The sequence below is a fragment of the Charadrius vociferus genome, unplaced genomic scaffold, assembly GCF_000708025.1.
Source record: "Charadrius vociferus isolate BGI_N301 unplaced genomic scaffold, ASM70802v2 scaffold59, whole genome shotgun sequence".
NCBI classification, from domain to species: Eukaryota; Metazoa; Chordata; class Aves; order Charadriiformes; family Charadriidae; genus Charadrius; species Charadrius vociferus.
The window spans coordinates 1,736,463-1,748,005 of NW_009661371.1; the positions used below are offsets into that span (position 1 = coordinate 1,736,463).

At 40.3% G+C, this 11,543-nt stretch overlaps 1 protein-coding gene across 1 annotated transcript in view; it reads left to right on the plus strand.

The window, feature by feature from the left end:
• FHDC1 (FH2 domain containing 1) overlaps positions 1–11,543 on the plus strand; it is a 30,904-nt gene that overhangs the window by 2,390 nt on the left and 16,971 nt on the right. The window contains exons 2-3 of the mRNA XM_009893688.1: positions 5,041–5,102; positions 5,691–5,793. Coding sequence (XP_009891990.1) covers positions 5,041–5,102; positions 5,691–5,793 — 165 coding nt within the window. The remainder of the gene's footprint in view (positions 1–5,040; positions 5,103–5,690; positions 5,794–11,543) is intronic.

Here is an 11,543-nt window from a genome sequence, read left to right on the forward strand (position 1 = left end):
CTGTCATCGGTGCTGTCAGCTGCTGTTCAATTACTTTAATGGTATGATGGTTATCCCCAGTTCACTGCAGTAAAACCTAAGGAGGTTGAAGGGAGTTGGGGACAGGCTGAGGTGCACAGCATCTAGGTGACCTTGTGGAGAGCACATTAGCGTGGGGCTGAGGAAGCTGTAGTTCTGTTCCTGGCTGCGTCACTGGCCTGACAGGGGAAGGTAGACAAGACATTTTGTGTTTTAGTATCTCTATTCGTTTTGTGCAAGTAAAACACAATTCATTTTAGAAAGTGCTTTATGGTCTAACAGTGGAAAATGTTCTTTGGACTTAAATAGTGGAATTAGTCTAAGTGCTGTAGTATGTTAATGGTGAAATTTCAAGATAAATTCAAGTATTGCTTTGATCTAAATCTGAAAAAAACAGCACATGTCCGAAGTGCTGTACAAAAGTGCATGGCTGGAGAGTCTGCTCTTTTGGCTCAGTGGGGTTCTTCTTGGTGCAGTGGCATAGCTTCAGTGGGAGCTGTGAAGAGTGACTCTTCAGCCAGAGTTGAGGGCACTCCTCCAGACTGTGGTGGAGATACAGTTTTCGTACCTTCTCCAGAGATTGCTGTTGATTATGAAATCATGGGCAGTTTCGGAAAAAGTTCTGTCTTGCAGAACGGCATGTCCTTTTAACTCCTCACTCACCAGTGTTTTATACAGGGAATTTAGATGCCCAACTCAGGTTATTGAATCCCAATTCTGGAGGTTCAGCACTAAACATCATCATTATAACAGTAGTCCCTTTTGAGATTTGAGTCAAACTCCTACAGCAAATGCTTTCCTTTTTGTAAACAATCCCTCACCAAATCCTTAGGAGATTAATTAACATGTTTCCTTGACTAAAGGCTTAATTTGCCCTATGGTTTCATGTAATTGGAGCCTTTGAAAAATAGGGGGTGTAGAGCAAAGTTTACACACCAATTTACTTTCCCCATCCTTTAGTGGTGTGACAGTATGGCACAACATACACTCACCTAGGCTAGAGCCTGGCAGTGGAGCGGGCAGAACAGCGTGTTGCCAGCCAAGGGAGCTGGCATTGCCTTCTCCTTCAAACCGTCCCTCTGCTCCTGTCCCTCACCTCCCCCTATCTGTGTGCTGCCTCTGGCAGACATTGGACCCTCTGTAAACAGATTTAAGTCAGTAGCTTAGCAGAATGCTGTTTGGGGTTTTTGTTTATTTTCTACTGGAGTGCTTTTCTGCTATTTTAGTGAGTTTTGATGGCTTGCGAAAGGGCGCAGTGAATTCCAGAGCCTGTGCAAGGGCTAGTGAGAGGAGGAGAGAAGGAAGATGGAAGGGGTGAACAGGATGTCTCTTCTCCCCTCTCCTGGCCATGCCCTCTCTCTGTTTTCCCTGTACTGGCTTTGATGCTCCTTCCACCTTCTTGAGAGCTGATTCAACCTGTTAATCCAGTAGAGGACTAACACAGCAAAAAAACGAGATGAGTACCAGTGCCTGCCTAAGGCAAAGAGCAGGATAGGAACATGACAAGGAGGGTGACATGGAGCGGGACAGCCTTGTAGTAAGCTGCTAGGTTCACTCTGCCACAATGTGGAAGTGCACCTTTCCTCAATCACTCCAGGCAGTCCATGTGGCTTGGAGAATAGAGGCCAAAATACTAAACTCAATAGTGATGGTTAGTGCATTGTAAAGCGAAGTGGAAGCTGAAGCAGGAAGCTGTCTCTCTTCTTCCTAACCACCAGCACTGAGCCGGTGCTGCCAGGCTCTTCCATGCTTGCTGTAATTTGTAAACTGTATCTCATCACGTGAAACCCCATTGTTCTTATCCAAAGAATAATGTTTTGCTTTCACTAATCTGTTATAAATCCACTTTGTCATGTTCCTGTTCCTCATTGACAGTCTCATGGTAGGAAACTCTTACTTGCATTTCTGTAGCCACTACAAAGTCAGTATTGAAGGGGGAGCTTTTTGTGTCTCCCAGAACACTCCTCTGAATCTTTCGTATTGATTGCAAATTTCTGTCAGAGTTCAGGAGTAGATTTCCTCTTACCGTCATCACAACTTCACCATGGTACTCCAGCTAAATTTCCCCTTCTCTTAAAACAGAGAATGATTCAGTGGTGGATTAACATATGTCAGACTGATGCTGTTATTACCACATATGATCTGCACCTGCTGCAGATTTTCAGAAAAAGGCTGAGTTGAGTACTGTGAGGATGAGAAGCAGATTCATGATTGAATCAGCTGTTCTTGCTTCCAAGATTGCACTGTTAATGCAGGAGAGGTGGCAATTGTGTAAAGGCGGTGACAATTGCATTGGCTGGCAAACTGCAGATGTTGAGATGGTGCAGAGTATCTGAGGGAACTGTAGTATTTCAGGAGTAGGATAAATAAAAATAGTTTTCTCTGGCAGGAGAGTTGAAGAAGATGAGAATGGAGAAAGGTCTCCTGAATTTATCTAAAGTAAATCATAAGAAACTATGTAATAGTTTTCTTTGGTATAGAGGATCCCATTGAGACTAGGAAAATCTCTTCTCAGTTCTTATAGTCCAGTGTAATTTCTTGAGTCAAGAAGTCAAAGGATGTCACTGGTGGATAGGACTTTAAAATCTCTTCAGGTGTTGAACAGAGATTTGGAACATGGTGTGCTGGCACCAGTGCTGAAGGTGTGTATGAATAGAAGAGAGGAGCAGACTTTATAAAAAGCTGGGGTAATGTTTAAAGGGTAAAAAGCGACAGCTTGCTAGGAAGTCATATGCAGATTTCTGCAAGGACAAAATTGAATGAAAGCTCGGTCGGGAAGGAGAGTAGACATTAGGAACAGATGTTAAGGCTAAGATTGTGAATCTAATATGCAACATGGTACTGAATGTGAGATGGAACATACCATACTTGTGCGCAAGGAGTAGAAACTTCTGTTTATGGAGTATCTGTCAGGTTTCCCCTTTTTCTTCCTCACACTCCTGTCTGGAAGCTCCTTGAAGGTAGTTAAGCAATGACAGGTTTTTCATTAACTTCTGATAATCTTGAAGTGGACACAAAGCGAAAAATGGCTAAAAACTGAGCCATGTGTTTTGATTGTGTGCTTGAAAAAGAAAATGGGGAAAAATAGAGCACAATCATATACAGAGCAAGAAGTGTGTAAGATCCTTGTACTTAAAAGAGAAAAACAGTTACGACATTTGTTTTATGTTGTGCTGATAAGGCAAATGCAGCTGTATGTGTTGCCATCTGTTGTTTTTCTTCAAGGGAAGATGTTAAAAAAAAATCTCTAGTTTTGTTTGAGTTTGTACTGTAAATCCGCGTTGTGCCATGGAAACCAAAGGTTTACCCAGCTGATGGTTAGTCTTATTGTAATAGTTACCAACGGTGACTGTAAATAATACGTACAGAAGGTTAACTGTGACTATGCTTTAAAAAAACCCAACAAACCAAAAGCCAAATCGTGATGGCAAAGCTTATAGGCTTAAACTAGTACAGAGAAATTGGAGAATTAGGAGTGACCAGAGCAATTGGAGACTGGAGCTGCAGTTTGAGAGGTCATTGAGAGGTCCCTGCAGTAAAACATTTGAAAAAGATTAGATACTGCAGGGGGAGAGATAGTTGAACCCATCCTATGCTAAGGGACTTTTCCTTAATGATCTGTTAGGGGCCTCTCAACTCCTAAGATAACAGGAGAATAAACTACAATCTGTCCTCTTATCTTTGCATATGTTAAAACTGAAGGGCTCCAGGCTAGCAGTCATCTAATTAAAACTAATGTGCCGATATTTCCTGTGTTTTCCAGTCTTTGCTGGTTTCAGAAGAGAGAAAATTCCAAAATTTCAGAAAACTTTTAAATTTGATTCGCTCTTTTCAGCAGATGAGGAGGCTGTCTCCGAGGTGTATGTTGAGGACAGCATGTTAATCATACCCGTGTTTTCACTGTTACCAGCTGACTGCAGGCTAATTCAATTTTGTGATGATGCCAACATTGCGTTTAAATATGTATTCCTAATTTGTGCACTGTCACAGAGGTCAAGACACCTTTCCAGTTGTCACAACCTCAAACATCATGTGAGTCCAACATCAGTCTTGAACATCTGTGTGTACTGATTTGTTTTATTGTAGCAGTCGAGTGGCACTGTTCACATGAAACAATTCTCTTGTCCTTGTAAATCTCATGACTTTTGTAGCTGTTATCACCAAAATAGCTGTGGTAAAATTTTAACCTTAAGAACACGATTTGCTACAACAGTTCGTACATCTCAGATTTGAAGTTGTATGCATCTACAGGAAGAAAAACTAGTATAAAAAGAATTGATACTTTTATTTAAATTTTTAAAAATGAATTAAGGGAAAAGAGTGATTTTTTTTTTCCTCTGCTTAATCTCCAGAATTGCACACCTAAGTTGATACAGCAAATCAACTTTAAAATGTAAAGTGGGAGAAGGCTATTAGTTTATTGTGGGTTTCTGTTTGCTTCTAGATAAAGCAAACGGATTTGAGCATTATCTGTCTCAGGTTTTGATTCAAGATTGACTTACTTATCTTTCCATGGATCAGCGTGGCTGTTAGTTTGCATAAATGAAATCAGTAGTGCACACTGACCTCTGCTTAGAAAGCCCATCCTCACATCTGTTACAAACCCTCTGAAATAGGTGGGTTCTGAAGTGTCGTGCTCACTAACGCTGGGGCCTCCAAATGTGATACAACGTATTACTTGATAAACAACATTTTGCAGATGCAGTGTTACGAAATAAGTTAGAAGAATGTTTTTACTTCGTAACGAAATAGAACTTATCTTGATTTCTTCCTTTTATAAATTGCTATGGTTTTTTTGTTTCACTTGAAAAAAGGTGTTGTGGGTATGCTGTGTATTTCCTTGATAAAAACTAGTTCTGTAACATATGTTCTTCATTGATAAGAAGTGACTCTGTATTCATTTGGCTCGTGATTTGATGGCAACTGCAAACAATTACCTGTAGCAATTTAAGGAACGATATCTGCATTGTATGCTATTTTCTTAGGTATTAGTAGATTAATCTCTCTTGTTTTCTCTCTCAGGTTTCCATTTTGGATGCAAAAAGAAGTATGAACATTGGGATATTTCTTAAACAATTCAAAAAGTAAGATTTGATTTTTTCCATGCAGCTAGTGCAGGCTACAGATGTGTCAAATTCTTTGTAGTGCTTATCAAATGTAGTGTATATTGTGCTCTGTTCCTTGTGGAGTTTACATTTTTATACAAGTTTGTCATAAGTAACTACATTTCGTAATTTGTTTTCTAATATGTTTAGTTTTGAGTGCCATTGTGACTTAGCACTAAACATTCGGAGTTTGCTACTGTTAAACCAGTTGAAGTGAATTTTCAGATATAGTTAAGGGAAACCTTTATATCTCATGTAATACTGCATGAGAGCTGCTTTTTGTTGTCTGTCTTTCTTTATGAAGCATTAATAGAAAGGGGTGAGGTATTTTTTTTTTTTTTTTAAGAGCAAGCTGATTTAATGCTGTCTTTATTCACTGACAATGTTGCCCTTTAGTAAAGGCATCACTGAAACTGGTGTTAGAACAGTGCTGCTGTGAACACTGATACATAACCTCATTATAATTCCTTTGAATAGCCCAGGCATGTTTGTTTTTTTTTTTTTCAATTTGTGTAACTATTCGCCCTGCAAGTGTTAGAAATCTGTATGCTCAATTGTTTTTTCAAGGTCTGCTGAGTCCATCATTGAAGATATTTACCATGGAAGAAGTGAGCCCTATGGGTCTGAACTGCTGCATGAATTTCTTAAATTATTACCAGAAGCAGAGGAGGTAAAGAATGGTTTTACATAGAACTTTCTGCTTTGTAGAGTTCTACTGCCTGGGATTCCAACATGAAGGTTTCTAAAAGAGGAATCCCAAAGCCTTCCTGAGGTCAGAGGATAGGAAACCACTGGGTGCAGAGGTTTGATCTTCATTTGACCTGTGGTATTGAGGTTGCAGTGTAGTTGCTCCCTTTAACGTCACGTAATTTCACATACTTTTAAGATGCTTCTTAATGAAGGTAGCGATAAGGTGTTTTTGTTTCTCTGATGTCCATTATGATGTCCCTTTTTTCCCATAAACATTTTACTAAGACCCAGAACTCTTCTGTGTGCAGTGTAGATAACTCCGCTCTGGGGTTCAGAAAACTTGGAATCAAAGTATATCCTAATGCAAACAAATTAAGTTTCACTTTTTTGGCACCTGCCTCATGCTTTCCCGTTGCAGTGCCTGCAAACTGAATATTCTTAGCCCTATGCTACTGTCTCTTCTCCCTTCTTGTTTGCTACCTGCTTGGTGCATCCAGGATCTGCCTGCTCTTGGGCCTGGGTCATCGGGTTCCAACAGGGCAGAAAGGCTGCTCCACTGTGCAGCACCCATGGAATTTATTAACATGGCTTAGTGCTCCAGAGGAGACAAATTGGAAGGCACAGAATTACCAGCAGCACCTTCTGCCATGTCCCTGTGCTCACCGTATGACCAACATGGAAGTGCTGCTTTCTCCCCTCCCAGTCTTAACCTTCAAGTCCATTCACATGATTAAAGGGGTGAAGCTTCATCGACTGAGCTGGGAGCCCTGCTTAATGATGCGCAGTTCCTTGTCTGCTCAAGTATTTGCACTGACCCGTTTGTATGTACTTGAGAGAAATGTATACCACAAACTTGACAGAATTAGCATTAGAATTGCTTGAGCGATTCACATCAAAGCCATGTCTGAAACCTGGGAAATTGCTAGTTAACTTCCACATATAGATCAACCTCAACTCACATGCTTTACCACTTCAAGGTCATACTGTCAAAGCACTCTGTTTCCTCTCTGCAGCAGCAAATCTCAGATCCAGTCAACAGCAAAACACATTATTTTGCTATCGAATATATAACCCTAAATTGGGCTGCTTTTGCATGGAATCTTGTAAAAACTGTGTTATGTTATTATATTTGATTAATATGTTTTTTAGAGTTGGGGGGTATCAGCAAGTTGAAATGTAATTAATCTGAAAAAAAGAGGTGACTAATTCTGGGAGCTCAAAACTATCCCCCCTTCCCTTTGTTTGAATTTCAGTACATATTCATGTATTGAAACAGAATTTATCTCCTTCCTCTGAAAGAGTCAGACATAGGAGAACTTAAAGTGACTCCTGGTTAACTTTCTAATCTGCTGAATATATGTATACTGAAAGAAAGGTATTTTTTCTTCTTTTCCTCTTTCTGGTTTGGATCTTGGTTGGTATTTTAGCACAAGTAGAAAATCTTTCAAGTAGTGTACTCCTATGTGATATACATATTGTAATTCAGCTAGAATTGTAATGTAGGTTGTTGAATTTTATCTTTTGGTGCATGACAGAAGTGAAAATGTGCCCTGATAACTATTGGTAGGTAGTGCGTGGTTTCTGCACCCACAGGAGATTGTCTGGAAGACTCAGCTAGACACTTTAGGTACCCAGTAGGTGCTGCGAAGAGTAAAGAAGTGTATTTATTTCCCAGTAGATGGTTTGACGACAGGCCTGCCCCTCAGGATAGTGGGTCCAGAGCACTTAAGAAGTGCTTTTAAGGAGGTGTTTGAGAAATTAATAGAAGAGATTTTGTGGTACAGAGGAGTATTAGAAATTAAGGAGCATTAGAGGTTAGATTTGTTGCTATTCCCAAGGGAAAGCTGGAAAGAGGCTTGTTCCCAGCATGCAGGTGTTTGTATGTATTTAATTAGTTCCATGCTTCAGAGATCTCATTGCTCACTATCAGGAAAAGGAAGGACCCCCTTTCCCTTTGTTATTCTCCCTGTAATTGTTTCACTTCTTGGGAGGTTTCCCTGCTTCCTGGAAAGTACCACAGCAAGAGCTGGGGTGGGGGCGCAACACAGGGAGAAGATCCTGAGTGTGAGGGACTGATACTTCTGTTGGTATGAAAAAATGTTTCAGTGCCTGTACGTCCTCATGCTTCAAGTGTTCGAAGAATAAGTGGGTCCAATAACTTGTTTACTACTGCAGCTCCTAAAATTTTAGTGTAGTCAAGTTACAAAATTCGTTCTCTTCAGGAGCTTCAGAGCTTTTATTTTTTGTCTTTCTCAGCATGTTTTTTTCCCTAAATATATATTTGTTGTTTTCTTGTATGTCTCCACCTTTTTTGTTAGTTTATCGTCTTCCTCCTAGTCTGAATACCCGTCTCCTGGAATACTGCTTCACTGTTTGCTAAGGGGAAGCCACTGGAACCCCTCATGTACAAATAATCCAAAATCACTAGAGATACCAGATGAAGTGGTGTTATTTGTTCCGCTGTTCCCTATTCTGTTTAATTGTCCTTAATTTCTTTTTGATCTGATGGTTGTATCACATGAGATAACTTTGGCAAGGTGTCATCACATTAGCCTGTCCCTGCAGAATGTTGCACCCATCCTCAGCAAGAGTTCCCTGGGATTACCCTTAGATACTTCCCATTCTTCTTAAGACCTGCTTTGTAGTTGCAGGTGTTGAGAATTACTCTGAGCAGAAGCTTAAGCAAGCAGCCGGGTCCTAAAAGGTTAGTTGTTATTCAGTTACCAGTGCTAAATGTCTTGGTGTAACCATGGGTGCGCTTCTGCAGTTCCCCTTTGTATACTCCTCTTTTCAGCAGCTCAGCTATTTACAGTCACACTTCCCAGTAGCACACTTGTCTTGCAGGTCAGAATGAGAGCTTAGTATCCCCTGCCAGGCATGTGCTCCACCCCAATACCTGTGTTTGGAGATGTCTGACACTTTTTCTTTTATATGGTACCATAAATCCTTAGTCTGTAAAAGCTAAAAGAGGGAGAGAGGAACACCGTTCCTGGTCATAGCTGTAGAAAGGGCAACTCTGGACCCTCACTTTTCTTATTTTTTTACCAACAACCTTTTCAGTTTACCTAATGTCAATAAACACTAGCTTTATGCTCCAATCTTATCTTATCTAGAAGTGTTGTGATATATAGTCACATTACCTGAATGTTCCCCTGGTCACCAGTTTGACGTGTGTGACGTATTTTACATCATTTCAGTCCATATTATTTCAGGCACCTGATGGACGTTCCAACGTCTTTGAGATGGAACAGCTTTTTTGACAACAGAGGCTAAGTGCTCGGGCTAACAAATACATTTAACGTCTGTTGTCTTTAAAATTATTCTTTCTTTTTGCAGTATTGTAACGTAGCAACTCTGTTGACTTGCAGAAATAGGTGTCAGTACTAGTCATTTTCTTGCTGTTTTCTATGAAAGTCCTTGGGATTATTGTGTATAAATGCCAAATACTGTCTCTTTGTTGAATGTTTTAGTCAAACTGAGTAAGACCATTATTGAAACATTGGCACTGCTGTGAAGTCTTTTGTCAAACTGAAAACATTTGGGTATTTTCAAATGTTTAATTTGAAAAACTTGACAAGTTCTTGAAACTGGCAAACCTGGAGCTTGCGGCAAGGTTCCACTTAGTCTTTTGTTCAGGGCTGTGGGTGTAGCAACAACCTAGCCATCATACAGTGGTTAAAAATAATGACCAAGAAAAGGTATAAAAATTCTCATTGCTCACTATCATCTCATCAACAAGTAAGATAAGATCACTGATTTTGTGTAAGCCTTGTTAGGTCCTGCTGTTTGTACTGAATCTCCTCCGATTCATCCCTTTTGCAGCTCATGGTTTTTTCCATGAAGTCTTTGTCTTGACTGAAGCAACTGCCTTCTCTGATATATCACTTCTGAAAAGACTACAAGCTATTTATTAACAATATCCTGTTAAAATGGCTGACAGCTGTCACTTACTGGCATCCTGAGCAAAGCAGAGGAGAAGCTTTTAGCTGCTTTTATGTGCATATCATTGCAGTCTTCAGCAGGCCCAGACTAGTAAAAGTTCAGAGAGTCCAGTGTTTAACGAGCTAGAATAGCTAGAATTTGTACTTGAAATACATACAGAAGAGAGCATATCATACTGCTGATCAGCTCACCCACACACATGCACACCCAGGTTATCGGCACAATGTCTTCACTTCCTTTATAACGTCTCAAGCCTGTCCTTTGCTCATATACTCTGTTTTAAAACCCTGGTCATCAGTCACCTGCTGCTTTACTGGAATTGTTTCTGTCTGTCAACTCTACTCTTTTCAAACCATGTTTGTGTAGTTAACTGCCCCCTCCTTTCCTGCTGTATGAGGCTGACCACCCTTCATAGCTTTCATCTGCTTCCCTTTTCACCCCTCATGATAGCTGTAGGTTTTTGTCCTTTTCTTTTTTTCGTTTGCTGATAGAGGTTTGCCGCTGCCCAGGCATGTGCCCCATGGTGCCTCCCCACCTAATACATTAGCTGCTTTCCCACCTGTCCTTGTCTTTGGATTCTACTGTGATGCCTTTTGGAGTTTTGGTATTTTTTAGCTCTGTTTTTCTTTGGTACCCTAAATGTTTGCAATGGTATGGAAATATTTAGGAAAAAAAAAACCAAACAGAAAATGTTTACTCCTCTGGACTATTGCACTCGGCTTTACTTATTTATTTGTGTCATGAGGAATATTTCATAAAATCATGGAATGGTTTAGGTTGGAAGGGACCTTAAAGATCATCTAGTTCCAACCCCCCTGCCATGGGCAGGGACACCTCCCACTAGACCAGGTTGCTCAAAGCCCCATCCAGCCTGGCCTTGAACACCTCCAGGGATGGGGTATCCACAGCTTCTCTGGGCAACATGTGACTTATTTGATTGGAATGCGGCGGAAATACTTAGTTACAAGCATATATGAGATGAGTGGTGTACTGTTTATCCTGTTCTTCAAAGATCCTGCATAGGACTGCAACATACCTGCTTTGTGCCAGAAAGTAACATCCTGCTAGTTGCAAATAAGTGCTACTGGTAGCTCAAAAATGACTGAAAACTTGAGCGGCAGGAATGTAGTAGCTTTCCTGTCTGTGAGGAATAATGGGATACTTGCAATAGGCACATCTACTCCAGTTGTTCACAAATCAAATCAAAGATCAGGCTTTCTCTTTCATAACTGTTTTCAAAATGAAGCAAATTACATATGTGAGAACCTTCTGTATCTAAAATCTGATTTAGTGTGCATGGGCATGCATGGACAGTGCAAATATGTATTCCATATACAAATATAATGAAAAATTAAATTAGTAGCTCTGCAGTCAATTTGAGTAATACAGAACTGTGCATACAATGTAATTATGCTCCTTTGCATATATACATTACGCTGCTGTATCTTGGTACGTGGCTGCATACTGTTGTGGAAAAGATTTTGTTGTGCTTGAAGAGTGGAGGTCATGGCCAGAACTGATAGAGTTATTCATTGTGATTTTAAAATGAACCACATACTTTAGCTCTTTTGTGTTCTCAGACTAATTCTAAACCTATCTACTATATCTGTTAACATGATTAATAGTGAAAATTGCTGTCAGTCCCCATAGCTTCTTTGCAGTTCCTGGCTGCATTTGGTATTTGAATTTGACCCCCACTTCTAGAAGCCATCAGAGAATCTCAGTTCTCCTTGGGAAGACTTGGACAACATGGCTGCAGGGCAAAAAGGCCAATCCCACGGGCTTTTG